This window comes from Ictalurus punctatus, chromosome 11, assembly GCF_001660625.3.
Source record: "Ictalurus punctatus breed USDA103 chromosome 11, Coco_2.0, whole genome shotgun sequence".
NCBI classification, from domain to species: domain Eukaryota; kingdom Metazoa; phylum Chordata; class Actinopteri; order Siluriformes; family Ictaluridae; genus Ictalurus; species Ictalurus punctatus.
Genome location: NC_030426.2, coordinates 14,888,843 through 14,907,843, shown reverse-complemented (window position 1 = coordinate 14,907,843; position 19,001 = coordinate 14,888,843). Strand labels below are relative to the sequence as shown.

Sequence of the window (19,001 nt, the reverse complement as noted above, 5' to 3'; positions counted from 1 at the left end):
ATGAACAGCTACACACCTCCCACTGAGGAAAAGACCACAGCAACTCATTACTAGCATTTCAAATAATATATAATGGATTATGATGTAACGATTACTGAATATGTTAAAAACAACAACATGTTCATCATATCTCATTGACACTGTGGAACTGTTCACACTAGTTTATAGATACTGCATATTACTGAACCCAAAACTGATATCCCGTACAGTATGTTCCTTATGGAACCAATAGGAGGCAAGTTTGTGCTGAATTTTCCTTTAAATGCACACATTTTAAAATGACATAAAAACGCTGATATTCAGTATTTTGAACTGAATATTTCAGTGTGATGTGTAAGCATGACTGGGGAAGCTTTGCTCATCAAGCGGCAAACCCAATTTAATAATTGTCCGTCTGAAAACGGGAACAAGTAAACATAGTTCCGCAATCAGAGAGGCAAAATTAGTGGCAACAGACAGTGCTTCCTAAATCAATACAAGAAACAACGTTATAATGGAAAACATTATATTGCCTGACAAACAATATAACAATATATAATATGGCAAGGTTATAGGTAGAAGGCTGACCGCTTTGCGGATATTATATCAATGAGTGGACGGTGATCAATCTTTTTTATTTTTTTATTTTTATTTTTTTTAAAAGTAAATTAAGTAGGTATCAGGATTACAAAATATACTCCATATGAGATTTTAAAACACGATTAAGGGGTTAGTTTGTATCCCGCCTTGTATTCAGACCCTCCTCTTCGACATTGGGGATTGGCCATAGAAGGAAACTTCGCCTCGGATCCGCTGTATCTGTAGCTCTCTGTGTGTCTGAGCTTTAGACGAACAGACACCGTGAACAGAGGGATGATATCCGTCTAAACCAGTCTGTCCTGGGCGAACATGGCTTAAATATTACGGTTACTGGGCGGTGAGAAGTTTTTTTTTCTTTTTTCTTTATTACAAATAGCTGTAACTTTCCGTGAAAAGAAATCAGCGTCGAGACTTGTCTATGCTACCGGCAGTGAAGCGTCTCAGGCAGTAAGGAGAGCTGGAACAACCAGTGTCCATACAACAATACACAGGTAAGCTGTTTCCATCTTCTATAACACAAACTGCATATCAGCTTGGAATAGTCAAGTCATTGAACTGCATCATGCGGAAATAATGTGATATCATTGTGATATGCATCACACAGAAAATGTATGTGGACCTATGTAGCTTATACAAGATCTAAACTTATTATGACCTGATCTAGACACTAAAGGAGATCAATGCTGCAGACTGATCTAGAAAGAATAATAGATCCTTATTATGAACTGATCTAGACACTAACGATCAATGCTGCAGACTGATTTCAAGATAATAATATATCCTTATTATGAACTGATCTAGAGAGTAAAAAGAGATCCTTGGAATGAACTCATCTAGAGTGAAAAAGTGATCCTTACTATGGACTGCTCTAGAGACAAAAAGAGATCCTTATTACCAACTGATCTAGAGAGTAAAAAAAACAGATCCTTCCATGGGAGATATGAAGGCATTGCGCTTAACAGCCCACCTCTTCTCTTAAAGCAGGTTTTCTTCTCCGCAACAGCAGAGGAGAAAAGGTGCTCCCACACACAGGCCGCTGATGAAGGGCATGGAGATGCTCCGTCGCTCGTCAGTGTTTGCAGCAGAAGTCATGGAAGTGTTTGACCGCTCCCCAACAGACAAAGAACTCATCTCCCAATCGAAAATGTTGTGCAGGGACTACATTCACTCAAGGCTCAACCGGGCTGGGATTGGTTGGACCAAATCCGAGCTTGGATCTACAGGAGGAACCCTCGGAGAAGTGTCCACTGTTCTTCTTTGGTTAGGTAAAACTTGTTTGATCTTTCCTCTGGAGAAAATTCTGAAAATACCATACTCTTGTTTAGTTTGATATTAAGGTTACTTAAAGAGTCTGAGGTGGTTCAGAGACGTTTCAACTGAGGATATAAAGATGATCTGCAATAATACTGCTTGTTTGATTTGTATAAGATCTATACAGCCAGTTGTACTCACTGGTAGGCAGCACAAAGCTGGTGTATTGTTATTGTTGCAGTGAAAAACACTTGGTAGGTCTGGCAAGTTAGGTGTGTTTATCCAGGTGTGATTAGGCAGAGTACTGTGTGAACCTGCTGTTATTATCTTCATTGGAGTTATGAAAATTTATCTGAGATCCTTGCTCAGATAGGATTGTGCAATAGCGCTAGCCACCCGTCAGTCATCTTCTACTTTGCCCTCTTAGAGTTTCATTTATACTAGATTTCATAACCATTTACAGTGCATTTTACAAATGTCTCTAGGCCTCACCCATCTAAGGATATGAACTATTTTGAGACTTATTTAGGGGGCTGCGTTTAACCTTATATGTCCATTTGTATTGCAGACCTCCTCGTTCATGTTCACTATAACATTTAGCCAAATCATTCTTTCACAGTCAAGACTGTACACACTGCAAGCCCATGCATGTCACATGACACGAGTGTCTGAATAGACTTTGCTGTCTGTGCTCAGGACTGAGCTGTATACTCCCAAAAATGAACAGCACGGCTCTTTTAATTGGGCTCACATTTGGACTTGATGTATTTGTTTGGGTTTCCTCTAAGTGCTGTGTAGGGAGAAGGCAAGTAAAATATGCTTTTATCGTAGAGCAGATCTGATTTGTCTGGGGAAGAGCTGGAGGTTCCCGCCCACGGGTTACCCTGCTTAACCCTTCCAGCTCGCGCTGGATTTAAACACTTCTGCAAAATGGAAGATTGTTGCTGTATGGGTAAACCTGAATACTTACAGCGATCAGATCCATTGTCTTGAAGAAATATTTAATATCATTTATGTAAACTATGTAAATTTATGTATACATTTTAAAACATCATGCTAACAGATTGTAGATTTCCAATTACATTTATGTATTTGTCAGATGCTTTCATCTATAGTGGCTTATAAGTGAGGCAGATCAGCCGAGGGTTAAAGGCCTGACCTAAGAGACCAATAGCAGCCTTGTGTATAGTCATAGTATTTACAATGTCAACTTTGTGGTTATTAACATGGAACCATTGATCTGATACTGTAGATATGGCAGCAGGTTTGTGCAGTTGTTTTCCTTCATGTTGTTGAGTGTAAAAATACACACACACATCCACATGGAATACCCACATAGATTCATGGCCTGACGCTACATTAATCCACTACTTCTCCGCTGTTCTGTTTCCTAGGTGATGAGCTTGAATACTTGCGACCCAACGTGTACCGCAATGTGGCAAAACAACTGAATATCACTGTGGCTTCAGAAGGTATTGTTTCTGATGCCTTTCTGGCTGTAGCTGCAGAAATCTTCTCCACAGGTTAGTCATATCAGCACTTTATGTGTGAATCTAATTCAGGGGTTGAATGGGATGATAAAATCACAGAATTATAAGAAGACAATCTAATATCTTCTTTTTTTGGGGGTGTATTATGGTATATGTTTACAGCTAATGTCAAAGAAGGCAACATTAAATGTCATGTAATGCTTCAGTTGCAGAGGAAGCATTAAATTCCTTGTACTTTTAAATGACTTGTTCAAACTGTTAAAATGTATTAAATTAAATTGTATAGTTTATATCTCGGTGGATTTCACTGCCCCTTAAAATAATGTTTTTTTTTATTGTCGTTTTATTTTATTATCTGTAGTGCTACAGGATGACATTTAACACCATATGTCATATACATTACCGGTGAAAAGTTTAGACACACCCATTTTTTATTTGTATTTTTCCACATTTTAGACTAATAATAAAGTCATCAAAACTCTGGAGGAACACAAATGGGACTATAGGAATTATGTTGTGTAAAAAAAATCCAAAATAAATCAAAATAATTTAATATTTTAGCATCTTCAATGTAGCCACGCTTTTTGCCTAGAATTTTCAGAAATGTATTGTTGGCATTTTCTCAACCGATTTCTTGAGGAATCTTCCTGAGATGCTTTTTAAACAGTATTAAAGGAGTTCCCACCTACGCTGGACACTTATTGGCTGCTTTTCTGAATATTTCACTCAGAGTCTTCCATTTAAAAATATATATTTTTGTAAATAAAATATTAGTTTTCTAATGAAAGAAATGTTGGCACGATTATTTGTTTGTCTACAACACAGATTTCAAACATTTAAATCATACACCTTCAAATCAAAAGGTTTTTAAGATCATGAGAAATTTGGTTAGCGATCTCTTATTGATTGCTAAGGAATTACATGTCAGGTTTGAAATGTTTTTGCCCTTGTATGAACACTGAATTATAATTATAATGTAGAAGAAGCCCAGGGCTATTGTGCTGTATTCAGCTTCCCCAGCCAAAGTAATGGAAATATTCAGAAGAAACCCAATATTCAGTCCACATTTACTCAGCAAAGACCACAAATTAATATGGAACACACAGTTCCAGTGTGACTAAAGCTGGTTTCTCTGTGAAGTCGAGCTTTGCTCCTTTTAGAGCAGATGAAAATGGAGTCTTTTTAACATTTTATATACACATTCTCTGACAGTGCCGCACTTTTCTAGAGAACACAATTAGATCTTTCAGTGTAAACAATGTCTGTGTTCAGAGCGTGAGGAGGAGAGAGAGAGAGAGAAATCCGATTTTCCCCTGCACACTGAAAGCTTCCAGTCTGTGTAGAATTTGGAGAAAAATGTCTCCGTGGCTTTAGCTCATTCTTTCAGGCTTAAACCGTTTAGAGGATATGTAAACCTGAGATCCCATTTTGATCCTTTTGGAGTAGAGAGCTGGAGCGAGTTAAACTGTAGACCATTTTTGGAAGAATAGAGCTTTCAGGGTTCATTTCTTTCATAAGTGGTTTCGCATTTTTCATAAAGCAGAACATCCATGCATGATTGTGCTTAAAACTCCTGTTGTTATTGCTTTGCATAGTAAAGTAAGGAATGTCGAGTATAGGAAGTACTGTCTGTGTGGAGTTTCTGTGCACGTTCTCCCGATGTCTGTGCCCAATATTTGGTGCGATCACCAATTTCCTTTTAACCCCACATCAATCATTTTAGGTACAGTGTCAGGTAGTGGCAATCAACTAGTAGGTTATTTCGGGAATCGTATTGCTTTTGTAGTTGTTATCACATTTGCTTCAGCCTCAGTGATGGGTTTATCTGAAAGTGGTTCACTGCCGAATATCATCCTCTCTATTCTGCTTTCTTTAACAGTTGTATGTAATATTCTTGGGGAAATTAATGTTTGTTCTTTTACATAGTACTGTGTTTCGATATTTTACATTTCACAGTATACAAGCAAGCACAGAACGAAGAGCAATAAAAACGGACAAACTCCTATTTAGGTAGTTATTTGTCAGCGTGAGCTATAACAATGAGTCAGACACTTGCTGGCTTTTTCTGTAGGTGTGACACATAATCCTAACCTCCTCAGTGTGTCTGTGCTTTTACTGAGAACAACTTTTCTTTTGTACTGGTTTTGGACGGAGGCATGTACAGAAAGTTTCAATAAAACAGGAGTCTTGTTTCAATGCTTGGAAGACATAAATGGATATTTCACACTCAGTACAGACTGCAGGAAAGAAGACGTGATTTTTGAATGTTTTTAAGAGTAACCCACTGGTGTAACTCGAGTAGGTCACAGATCACAGTGAGATTAACAGGTGAAAGAATTGTGAGTGGATTGTGTGAGGGCTTGGGTTTCTTCCATAAATGAAGTGTTTTCCTTGTTCTACATTTTTTTTTTTTTTGTTACAGGCAGTTAAGTCTATTTATTGACTTCCTTATCAGGCCTAAGCGATTTTCATGCTCACTCGAGAGGGAGGAAAACGTGGGTGTTTTTCTGGTTGGCCAGAACTTCAAACCAGAATGTTTATCACTGAGCCCAGGCCTGGATGTTAACACAGTGACACTCTATCTGCCTCCTCCTGCTTCCTCTCTCCCTCTCTCTCTCTGGGTCTATCAATTACATATTTATTGTATTTTCTCATATATGCTGCAGTAATTTCACAATGTTTGGCTATTCATACTCATAATTCGGGTGATATTTATTTAGACTTCCTAATAATTGTCCAAATTTTTTACATAACAGTTGAATGATTTGAAACATTTTGTAAACAAGTAAAGATGTAGATAGCTCGATAAATTTGAAGGTGTACTCTGGTGTCCTCATTTAATATTTTATTACCTGGTGTCACAAGAAATCATCTTAAGTACTGTAAATAAACAAAATAAATAAAGAAAGAAAAGCCTAATGTTGCCTAATTAGGTAATATTTGGTAGCTATGTCAATATTGGTACCAAATCATGTTGACTGTATTACTCATCCCATGGTTACTATTATGATGAAGAGTAGTTTATCTACACACATGGTGAAAGGTTCACATTTATCCACCGTTAATGTAGATTGATGCTGTCTGGAATTTAAACTGCAGTGAGTGCTTCAAGCTAAAAGCCTTGCTAAGTAAAAGCCCGTTTGCTGTGATGCATTTGGCTGTCAGTGTGTTAATATGGAGCCATGTGTCATGGAGAGGCAGTGGATTCTGTGGATTTTAAGGAGGAAACGGCTGCTCTGTTCCTGACCACTCGACAGCTCCCCTGACTGTTATGTAACGCACACTCGCACACACTCGCACACACCTCCGCTTCCCTTCCGCCATGTGGTGTTTTAGATGATGAGTTGCCTGGCAGGCAAATCATGCAAATCTCTGTGTCCATACACACACACACACACACACACACACACACACACACTTGGGCTAAGCTCAGGAATTTCTAACAGTGATTTTCTTGAAATCGATTAGCATTTGGGAAATATTGTAATGTCTGTTAATGTTGAATTAGATGATGAGGTTATGTGTGATGTGTATTAATTGCATAACCGAACACCGTCTCCCTCTGTCTTCCTCTCTCTTTCTCTCTGCAGGGGTGACGTGGGGTAAGGTTGTCTCTCTGTATGCAGTAGCCGGAGCATTGGCAGTGGACTGTGTTCGGCATGGCTACCCTGCCATGGTCCACACCATCGTAGACTGCATGGGCGAGTTTGTTCGCAAGAGCCTGGTGTCCTGGTTAAAGAGGAGAGGAGGTTGGGTAAGGAATCAACACATTAGCACTTGCTAGGGCAACATGGAACATTCTAAAATGATACTTGTATTAGGGATTTCTTTGTGATACACGAAGCTTAACATAAGATTTTATTTGACATATGGTTTTCGGCACTGAGCAGCAGGAAAACGGCACTGTTCTACCATAATATTAAAATAAGCTGTTTAACAAGGAACAGAACAACAGAAATGTATAAGATAAAAATACTACTTGCTGCTATGATGTTTTAAGTTGACAGTGTGGTTCCACAAGTTGTTTTTATTTGTTCCATTTTATTTATAAATATTTTAGATTCTTTAAGGGTGTGTGTGGGGGGGTTTGGCTAAGTGTTAGCACATTTGCCTTGTACCTCCAGGGTTGGCGCCTCCGCTCTGTGTGTGTGGAGCTTACATGTTCTCCCTGTGCTTCAGCGGTTTCCTTCAGGTACTCTGGTTTCCTCCCCCAGTCCAAAGACTTGTGCTGTAGGATAATTGGCATCTCTAAATTGTCCATAGCGTGTGTGTGTGCCCCCTTCTGTGTGTGTGTGTGTGTGTGTGTGTGTGTGTGTGTGTGTGTGTGTGTGTGTGTGTGTGTGTGTGCGTGCGTGCCCTTGTGTGTGTGTGTGTGTGTGTGCGTGCGTGCCCTTGTGTGTGTGTATGTGTGTGTGTGCGCGCGCCCTTGTGTGTGTGTGTGTGTGTGTGTGTGTGTGTGTGTGTGTGTGTGTGTGTGTGTGTGCGTGCGCCCTTGTGTGTGTGTGTGTGTGTGTGTGTGTGTGTGTGCGCGCGCCCTTGTGTGTGTGTGTGTGTGTGTGTGCGCGCGCCCTTGTGTGTGTGTGTGTGTGTGTGTGCGCGCGCCCTTGTGTGTGTGTGTGTGTGTGTGTGCGCGCGCCCTTGTGTGTGTGTGTGTGTGTGTTTGCGCACCCTTGTGTGTGTGTGTGTGTGTGTGTGTGCGTGCGCGCCCTTGTGTGTGTGTGTGTGTGTGTGCGTGCGCGCCCTTGTGTGTGTGTGTGTGTGCGCGCGCCCTTGTGTGTGTGTGTGTGTGTGTGTGTGCGTGCGCGCCCTTGTGTGTGTGTGTGTGTGTGTGTGTGTGTGTGTGTGTGTGCGTGTGCGTGTGCGTGCTCGCCCTTGTGTGTGCGTGCGCGCCCTTGTGTGTGCGTGCGCGCCCTTGTGTGTGCGTGCGCGCCCTTGTGTGTGCGTGCGCGCCCTTGTGTGTGTGTGTGTGTGTGTGTGTGTGTGTGTGCGCGCCCTTGTGTGTGTGTGTGTGTGTGTGTGTGTGTGTGTGTGTGTGTGTGCGCACCCTTGTGTGTGTGTGTGTGTGTGTGTGTGTGTGCGCGCCCGTGTGTGTGTGTGTGTGTGTGTGTGTGTGTGCGTGCGCTCCCTTGTGTGTGTGTGTGTGTGTGTGTGTGTGTGTGTGTGTGTGTGTTTATTGTGCCCTTGGCAACCCTTCCAGGGCGTCCCCCGCCTTACGCCCCGAGTCCCCTGGGATAGGCTCCAGGCTCCCCGTGCCCCTGTGTAGGATAAGCAGTACAGGAAATGGATGAATGGATCTAATAATAGCTGTGATACATTATATTCAGAAAATCTTACTCGCTTTTGGGGTATGTTTTTTTTTTTTTTTTTTTTATAGATTTATACGCCTGCACTGTTGAATTCTCGATTCTGACTGGTCAGAAGGTATTACTACAACAGCACGACTCTGACAGTAATGCCAGCTGCAAGGCAAATCACGGGTTTATAATAATGCGCTCATTCTAATACATTATCAGTCTATAATAAGAACATCTTGTTTCATTGCTTACATCTAATTATTACATTTATTCATATGGCGAACACTTATCAAATGTCACCTACAGCTGAGTTGAGCAGAAGGGTCTTGTTCAGTTTGTCTACTGTGAAGCTTGGCAACGCTGGAATTTGAATTCACAACCTTCTGATCATAAGCCTCCCAGCCTCAATTTGAATAAATTCCTACGTTTTCTCTTTGGCATGAGTTGATTTGGAAAGAAAAGAGGTACTTGATTGCTAACTAATGCTGATGGCTTGCACACTTGCACTGTGTACTGTCAGAAAATGCACTGTGAGAGCGGTGGAGTAGGGGCGTGAGGCTGTGAAGGCAACCAGTCAGTAATGTTGTTTAACGGAGAGGAAGAATGGGTGCAGAAATGCACCGCACAATTTCATCATAGTAAATTGTCAGTGATTGCTACTGATTACATTTATCTTGCAATAATTTGAAATATTGTACCAAAATCACTGCATAAGTTTTGGTCAAACATTTTCACCTCCTGTTTAGTTCATTATGTTCCCTTGTACCGTCTACATCTCTGTGATATATAGAGCAGGACAGAAGGAATGAAGAAGGACATAAAGTGCTGGATATTTTATTAGAGTCTTCATCACGGTGGTCTCTTTGCTGAAAGAACAGGAGAGAGAGTGAGAGAGAGCAGCTGTAAAATGTGAGCTAAACAAGTAAAATTAAACAAAGACAATGTATGCCAGTGTTAGAAGTAGTATTTAACACAGAAGTACCGGATGTCTGCCTTTTCTGGTTTTAATATCGATCACTGAGACATAACAATCTTCCTGCTGTGAAGCCGAGATTCTTCAGCTTTCTTAAGAGCCTGACAGTATTGCACATAACAGGATTAATGAGTTGCAGTTAGTATTGAGACATGATATTTAAACTATGTCCTGGCCTGTGGAAAAATATAATCTCATTTCTAATGCACTTTATCATTCAAAGCCTTTTTTTTTTTGGAAGTTTGGGTAGGTTAGGTCTGAGTCAGTATATGGGAAGAATGAAGCTATAGTATGCTCTTTTGCTTTAATGTATTAGTCCAAATCAGTACTCTTAAACCTTTTATTAACAACAAGGATAGCAATGCAAATTTACTAATGCTGTGTGTAAATATCCTAGTATGCGATCTGGTATGTTACCTTTACCTTTGTGCTTTCCCATGGGTCTAGAATCTTCTTCTTTTCCTCTGGAATTTGTTTTCAGAGACAAATTAAACAAAATTTTAATCTGAAATCTAAGAGACACAGCAAAGTTGATCTTAAAATTGATTGAATTTCTTACATTATTAACCCAGAAAACATAGAGCTATGAATTAGCCTACAGCCTACAGTTTATTGTTTTTAACTGGATAAAAAGCCTACATTTCTTTAAACAAGTCACATTAGAGAAAATACAGTGAACGAATAAGACCTAATATATTTTGCTGCTAACTGAGCTGTAGGTCTGCACAGACGAGCAGTTCCCTTCATGATAAGGTGTACTTTTTTAATCATGAAAAGCATTCACTGCAAAAGCCCAATTTTTGACCCAAGCGCAGTGATCTTGAACATGTAGCTCTCCACTATTGTTACGCTGTTTAGTCCACAGTATTTATATAATTGTACTTTATTATAATTAATGACCATTTTAGAGGATCTGTCTTTTAACTCGGGTATAATTAGCTGATACTTGTATTCTTAATCCTTTACATTTTCATGAGAAAAAAAAAATACTTAATATTTTTTTCTTTAGGCCATCCAGTTATTTGTTACTTCATTTTTATTTGTTAATACACAAATATTATTTTGCCTGGTTACTAATTCAGTCATTTGCAATTCTATTCTTGTGAGCTTTATTTATTATCTATATTTAAAATATTCATTCAATCCCACTATTTATAGTTTGTTATAGTTTGCATGGGTACCAAAAACAATCATCTTTTTCTCAAATACTCTGTGTTTATGTTACTTGCTCCTAGGAATTTGAGAAAAAGAACCAGATGTCTTGGGGGAAAAAATATTCATATGTCATTCATTTATTCCTTTGTAAGCACTTTAACATGGTCATGGTGGAGGCTGATCCGGAGCCTATCCCAGGAACACTGGATGCAAGGCAGGAATACACCCCTTTTGGTTTGCCAGTCTGTCGCAGGGCATGATTCATACACATGTTCATACACTCGTTCACACCTAAGAGCATTTTTAGCATAGCCAATTTAGCTATCAGCTTGTGTTTGGGAGATGGGAGAAAACTGGAGAACCTGGAGGAAACCCACATGGACAGGGGCAGAACATTTACTTCATTTGTCTGAGGGTTTTATCCAAAGCCACTTACAATCGAGACATACAATTGAGCAGTTGAAAGTTACGGGCCTTGCTCAAGGGCCCAACTGTGGCAGCTTGGTGGTGCTGGGATTTGAAATAACAACCTTCCTATCAGTAGCCCAATGCTTTATCCACAACTCTGCACAGACAGTGACCTGAGCTGAGGATCAAATCAGCTGTGAGGCGGCAACGTTTCCCACCACACCACTGTGCAGCACTGTTCAAATATTGACAAATTCAAACAAACAAGGAGAACGTGTTTTGGATTTTGTTGGATTTCTGCTGATATGAATCGTGCTTCTCCACCAAACAGCTTGAACATGAAAAAAGATAGAAGAACGATCTGCTTCTAACCTTAACGGTTTTTATAAACACTGAACTTCTGGTTTCAGTTAAATCCCATTAACTTTCATTTTTAAATACTTGAATGCCATTAGATGTGGGTATTTTTTTAACTTTCACTTTAGTATAATTTTGAGCAACTACTTCCACTTTTCACCGAGTTTGAGATTTTGACACAATAATTTTTTCTTTTGCTGTTTGGATTTTTCGTTTTCCGTTTGAGTATTTCATAGCTCAGCTTATTATTAAAAATGGATGAGAATGAACTTTTTTTTGGTCACCTTTGTTTGTGATCTAATATTGGTGAACCATATAGAATGAAAAGAGACAAAACATATCACATCATGTGAGCCATAAGTTCCTGACCCTTGTGTTGATCCCAGCATTCACTGCTGCAAGTTTGAATGTTCAATACTGTATTGAACGTCTAATCCTTTTGCTGAATGCTATGTAGTGTATGTTGCTTTAATGGGACTAATAATAATGCATGATAAGACAGGCACACAGTGTTTTGCCATGTCTCTGTAAGCCAGTTTGAAAAAGAGGACTGGCGTTGATGGGTTTTTTTGTTTTTTTTGCTCTGTAAATAAAAAGGCGTACAACTTTCACTCGGGGTTTAACTGGAAATGCAACGTTCCATGTTATATGATTAAGACGACACACCCAGCTATGTGTCTCTGTGTCTCCACATGTTGATGCTTATGCATATGATTACTCTTTCTTCATTCAGATATGAGCATACCCCTGAGGCTTTAGTGAGCTGCTCATGATGTCTGTGTTAAATAGAAAACTGGTCAGACTGGAAGGGCTTTGAAGAGAAGAAGACAAACACTTTGTGACTGACTGCCATCTCAGTTTTTGGGTGTTCTCATAATGATTAATAAAGCATTAAGCATGAAGTGAAAGCTGAATCCATATCAGCGGAAAGTGAATCTAAAAAGCAGTTGCAGGCAAAGTCATTTTTCAAGGTGTCCTGCTGTGGCTCAGTCTCAGGATTTGGTTCTTGCTATTTTCAAACCAGCCTGAAACAAGAATACACCTGACATTAACCTGGAATGAAAACATACAGGACATCTGACTGGTCGGAAAAAGATGTTACCGAAAGCGTTTCTCTATGAAATATGAATATGCTCGTCTGTAGCTGTGCCTGCGTGCCTCTGAGTGTGTTACGCTTTACTGCTGAGGATTTGGTTTTATCATCATTATGATGAAGGATTCCTTAATGAATGATATCCACCCCTCCCATAGTCTCCACTCATACCTTTTAGAACTTATTGGATCTAGGGTCCTGTTGTAATTCTCACAGTTGGATTATCAGGCCGTGTAATGCTGGCATGCTAAACCATTGTGTAAGCACCCAATGTTCGGCATCGAGTCATTCCCATTTCATACGTCTCTGCTGCACATGTAGTTCTCCCTACTTTGAAGGTCATGCTGTTTTGCTACTAGAGTGAAATTTGTCTCTGATAAAGATATGTGCTCCTTTCGGTTGTGTAATATGGTCAAATGCTCCAAATCCATGTGAAGGGGACTTTGAAGTGGCTGAATAGGCCAACTCCTAGCCACTCAATCCCTGGACCCTCCGTGACATTGTGTGTTGATATACGACCGTGTGTTGGTTTTGGCTGGGAAAGCACATAGCTGTGTACTAGTCTCATTTGCCTGAGTACTTACGAGTGTTCAGAAAGACATTCACTAAATAACTCTGGGAATCACTCAGAGTATCACAATAAGAATTCATTAGTTTATCAAAACAAGTAGAAATTTCATCTAATAATGTGATTTAAGTAACACAATTGGTGTGCTTTTATAGGAAAATAAACAATTGTGTGGTGTGATACGGCCCAACACAAAGTTGCCTATGATTACAATTTTTAAAAAATTATTAATGAATGACGTGTCATACTTTTTTTAACCATTTATAGTTACATTTAATGTGGAACGTTCACAAAATAAATTAGTTCCTGTTACCACTTGGGTTATAGAAGCTGTTCCCCCACCAGCCTCTCTTTTGTTCTCTCTCCTGAAGTTAATAAGACAAAAATAAAGCTTGTCGTGATACAGAGAAACTAGAAAGAACAAAGTTTCTGTCCTCTACACTCTCCTGTGGCAGAAAACTTATTGGTCATTACAAAGCACGGATACTGGAGACTCCTTCCATAAACGTTAAATAAACTTCTCCTTAGAGAAAATTTGCCATATCAATGATTCTTCTTTTTTTTTTCTTTTTTTTTTTTTCCCATCTGTTTTTTATGTGCCATAGGTTATGTGGTGTGTCTGCCTTCCCTGTGAATGAGTTGTTACAATAGAAAGGATGGTTTATTAATATAAACTTGTGATTTGAATTATAGACAGCACTACTGAAAATTAATTGATACCCACTGATCAATCAGAATAGAGAATTCAACAGTGCTGTGGTATCATAAAGGTTTTTTCATTTAAAAAAAATCTGGTTCTAGGCTGGCTCCATCTGAGCATAAATTTCTTTTCTGACATCATGAAGTTAAAGGGATAATTCATGACCAAAGATTTATAGACACCTGATCATCACACCCATATGTGTTTCTTCCCCAAACTGTTACCACAAAGTTGGAAACACAGAGTTGTTTAGAATGCCTCTGTGTGCTGTAGCATTACAATTTCCCTTCACTCGGCCCAAACCTGCTTCATCATAACCATGCCCTTGTGAACAAAGTGAGGTCCCTGGAGACATGGGTTGAATGGGTTGATAAGATTGGAATGGAAGAACTCAAGTGTCCTGCACAGAGACCTGACCTCAACCCTATTGAACACCTTTGGGATGAACTGGAATACCAACTACATGCCAGGCCTCCTCATCTGATATCAATGTTTGACTTCATTAATACTCTTGTCCCTACAGCCACACTCCAGAATATAGTGGAAAGCCTTCCCAGAAGAGTGGAGGTTGTTAAATAAATCTGGAATGGGATGTTCAGCAAGCACATATGGTTGTGATGGTCTGGTGTCCACATACGTTTGGCTATATAGTGTAGCTGATAAATAGCATACAGTTATTACAGTACGGCTTAAATAAACCACCTCACACTGGTCTAAAAAAAATTTGAGTTGAGCATCTGAAATAGACTTGATTCGTACACAGTTATCTATAGCAGAGTTTGGTGTCACCCCGCACAAATATCAGACTCAGAATGGAGGTGTGGCTCGAAGTCTGAAGGCGAGGTTATGTTTTACAAGTGATTCAGCTGATTATATATCAAAAATACTTGAGGACATTTCTACGATATACGGTGTGTACTGTTTGTAAAACATGCAAAAAAAACTGTTAAACTAAGTTTGACTATACTTTTCTTTAATTCCAAAACTAAGGACAAAGAAGATGATTTTTTTTTTAATTACGTCAACTCAACGTCATCCATTTAGAACCATTTAATTTGTAATTATTATTATTATTAAAACGTAAACAATGCATCACCATACCAACAATATCTATGAAAAGTGAATCACAGAATCATTTATCATGATATTATATTGATATATCGCCCAGCCCTATTTTCACTACAGATTTCCCCATGTAATCCCACAAATTATCAATATCACTTGACTAGGCTGGCCATTTCACAGCCACAATTTCCTCTTCCTCAAACCACTCCCTCACCTGATGTGCAGCATGGCACCATGCGTTGTCTTCGTAGAATAAGTGTAACCATCATCATGTAGCCTATAATCCAGTTCTGTTAAAAATCCATAATTTCTGGCTATGAAACTTCCCCAGACCATAATCCCAGCCCCCCCATGCCTGAGTGCACATCTACTTAAACTTCTTCCCCTCACATAGACTCGCCCAACACTGCTATAGAGAAGAAACCTGGATCCATCACCTTCCATTCAGCCATAGTTTGGGTTCTCTTGCAAAGCGGTATTGAACTTGTTTGTGTGCAGATGTAAGCTTCTTTTTTCCTTCTTGACTTGCCTCTTTCAATCTTCTTTGGGTTGAGATCTGCACTCCATACTCAAGTGTTATCTCTGCATCAATCCGAGGAGTAACAGTTGTACTTACTGATCTCATGTTGGACCCTATATATTGAGTAAATCACAAATGCAATCATTTTATGGCCATTGAGCATAGTGTATCCTTCCTCTGCAATGTATACACAGACCCTGAAACCACTGACCAACTGACCACAAGTGTAGTTTCAGTTTGATTTGCATAATTATTTTTACCCCGTTTATTCTGGTATTAAATGTTTACGTGCACATGGTATGACACTAAAACAGAGCCTATTGAAAGAAGTGTGTGGTAATTTAGGCATGCCGTTTGCCGAGGCTTCCTTTACTTGGTAGTTGCATTACGTTAGCCTCAGAGCGCCGGTCCAAAATTCAGAAAGCAGACACCAAACATTTGTAAATGTGTAAATGTCATGCTTGACTGAACGTTACCTTTAATGGTATAACAGCATCCAGTTGCACCAGCTGAATGTAAGTTCAGTTGTAAGTCAGGGTGTAAAATCAATCCTGAATCCTAAAAGTCTTAAGTCGTAAAAGTTTCAAGCTTGTGTGGTGTCGAATTTCAGGTGTGTAGACACATAACGTATGTTGTAACTAATAGTGTGTAAAGTGTGTTGTTCAAACCTTTCTCACAAAGAGTGAGGTGTTTCACAATCTCAAGCCAAACAGACACACCTCCGGTGGTCACAGACCACAAACATACTTCCACATGAAGAAATTGTTAGTCCTCACAAAATAAAAAGAAAACACAACACGTTTAGCAGATGTTGCACCAACTAGATGTTAAGTATGAGTTTTAAGTTATAACTTAAGACTATGTTAAAATTGTGCTATTTGGTGCAACTGTTAACTCTTTAGTAGCCCATAAAACTCCTAATGAAGCTAGTTTACAATAGAGCTTACATTCTACTGCTGGAACCGGCTATTATTTATATATACTGATGTATCATGACCTTTTGTACGTCTCTTTTTCACAGGCTGACATTACAAAGTGTGTAGTGAACACGGACCCCAGCTTCCATTCTCACTGGCTGGTGGCAGCAGCCTGTACGTGTGCACACTACCTGAAGGCCATCGTCTTCTACCTGCTGAGGGAGAAGTGAAGGCACAACAGAGGGACAATGGACAATGAGCCTCTCTTCTGTTTTTGGTGGATAGAGCTGCCATTTCACCGCTTTGACACGTTACTGCTCTTGGAAAGGAAAGTTGCACTGTGCCTTTAATGGACTTTTGTGTGTGCTGAGCTGTTCTTGGATGTCTTCGTGGATTGGCTTCAAGGGTCTGTAAGGATTTTCAGTGGATTGATATCCATTAGGTGATGATACCTAGAGGACACTTATATCTGAGGGGCAACTATCAGTAGGACACGAACTACAGGATATTTCCCCATCAGAATCAGGAAGAGTGATGTGTGTTTCAGCAGTGTGTTCCTTTAAAGCCATACTGTCTAGCCCTCATCTGCACTATCACATAGTGGCTCTTATTAGTTTATCCATGTTTTTAGTGGACTGCACTGTTTTTTTTTGTTTGTTTTTTTTTTAATACACTTTATTGATATTGACACCTTCAAATGCATCTAGTGTTATGAAATTACTTGGGCAAGGTAGAAAAAGCGGTGTTTTTTTCTGCTCAGATGAACAGAATAGTTGCGTTATGCTGACCAGAAACACTCTTTGTGAAAAATAATGTGTGTTTGTGTGTGTGTATGATCTGGTGTGAGGAAAAAGTGAGAGAGATTAAAAAGCATAAAAGAAATAAACAGATCTGGCTTTTTTTTTTTTTTATCTCTTGTCCACTCTAAACTGAACTAAACAGCATATAGCTGAATCCTTCAGTCATCTATAAAACAGCCTGTAAAACCTATAAGCACTTTGGACAAAGCTTCCAACACGGCTTGGGCGTATCTGGTGTCTCTGTTTCATCGTCATAGCTCTGTCTGTGCTGTAATATAAAAGTTGCTCTATGAACTTTGACTGCATTATGCAGTTGCAACTGATAACTTTTTCTGTGTACATACAACATATAAAAATTCATTTTTGAGAAATAACACATTGCTATTGTGTGCAGATCACCAAGCCACACTGAACGTCTACAGAATGAATGTTACTAAATGGAGAAATGGCTTGAGATACTGGAATTGTGTAGGATTGGGTTTTTTTGTTTGTTTTTTTACATCACAATAATTAATAAATATGAATTCACTGAACTTTGTCCAATGACAGGATTATAGGGAAATGTGATGCTCTTTTCAGTCCCTCTAAGATTTCGCAATTCTATGATCACAGAAATTTATGCAAAATCAATCAAACTCCGCAATATTCTGAGGAGTTTGCAATTTTTAAAAATTACCTCAGATTTTTTGTCAAGACGCGTCACGTGACATCATCGTAACATGCCTTCAAGCAAAGCCTTCTTTGATTCATTTGCATCGAACATGAGTACAGCTAAAAGGTCTCATTTACCAACAAACATCACTGTGAAAGACAGACAGTGCTAAACAATTTTGTGCGACTTCAATTTTGCCAATTCAAGTAGTTTTCTGTAAAAAAAAAAAAAAAAACTACAAAAAACTTTTTTTTTTTTGGTCACAAAAAACTAATTTTGAAAAAAAGCCTCAGTAAAATCAAGCTTTTTGTGCCGCAACAATCACAAAAACGGTAAAGACTATTTTGTCCGAAACTTCTGCAATAGTGTGTCACGTCAAGCACTTTCCTTTAAGCCTGAAAAATGTAAAAATAAATAAATAAATAATAAAAAATTCCTTTAAGCCCGGATAGAAAATGCAGACTTACAACACAGAGGGTAATTTTCTTTCCTGTCAACTGCCAATTATGCCAACTGCAGAGAACCAGTAAGAATGCAGAGAACTTTCAGCATTCTGAGCATTTTGGCCAGTGGATGGAATGTGTGAGGCTGAAGCGAACTTAAAAAGCCTATAATATAAAATAAAAGCACAAGAGAATTAAAAATCAATCAATCAATCAAATGAAAGTTTAATTTAATGGCAAGCACTGAAATAAGCATCTAATGGGAGGCTAGAATAGTGGTATCAGTGTTGCTGTATGAATATTCCTAACTATCACAATCGTTCCTAACTATCAAAATTATTCCTAACTATCACAATCATTCCTAACTATCGCAAGCATTATAAAATACCCCACGATTCTATAACTTTTGCATGATGAAGACGTGAAGCTTAGACTGTACCTACTTTTGAGAGTTTTAACAGGTGACTAGATGAATGACAGGTGACTTTTCTTTTGCTTGTACAATGTTATGTGGTCACAAGACACTACATTGAGCTCATGGAATCATAATATGTATGTGCAATGTAAGCTATTTTATCATACTATTATTTTGCTATTTTAATTCGTCAGATTAATAAAATAATGCCAGTATTTTGGTTAATTGGATGTTCTCACTTATAAAGAAACCTTGCCCACTGTTTTAAAGGATATGCTGAGCAAGCACTCATCTGTTCTGATTTCAACTCACTACAAAGGC

General features: G+C 39.0%; 1 protein-coding gene across 2 annotated transcripts; it reads left to right on the top strand.

The window, feature by feature from the left end:
• The first annotated feature begins 441 nt into the window (after nucleotides 1-441).
• boka (BCL2 family apoptosis regulator BOK a) lies at nucleotides 442-17,703 on the top strand. 2 transcript variants are annotated; one of them, XM_053683631.1, is made up of 5 exons: nucleotides 442-1,070; nucleotides 1,561-1,844; nucleotides 3,225-3,353; nucleotides 6,911-7,074; nucleotides 16,475-17,703. In XM_053683631.1, the coding sequence occupies exons 2-5, from the start codon at nucleotides 1,619-1,621 to the stop codon at nucleotides 16,598-16,600; spliced, it is 645 nt and encodes a 214-aa protein (XP_053539606.1). In that variant the 5' UTR covers nucleotides 442-1,070; nucleotides 1,561-1,618; the 3' UTR covers nucleotides 16,601-17,703. The 2 variants fall into 2 exon arrangements, with proteins under 2 accessions (XP_053539606.1, XP_017335767.1); XM_017480278.3 differs by having other exon boundaries at nucleotides 443-1,070; nucleotides 1,564-1,844.
• Nucleotides 17,704-19,001: the final 1,298 nt, after the last annotated feature.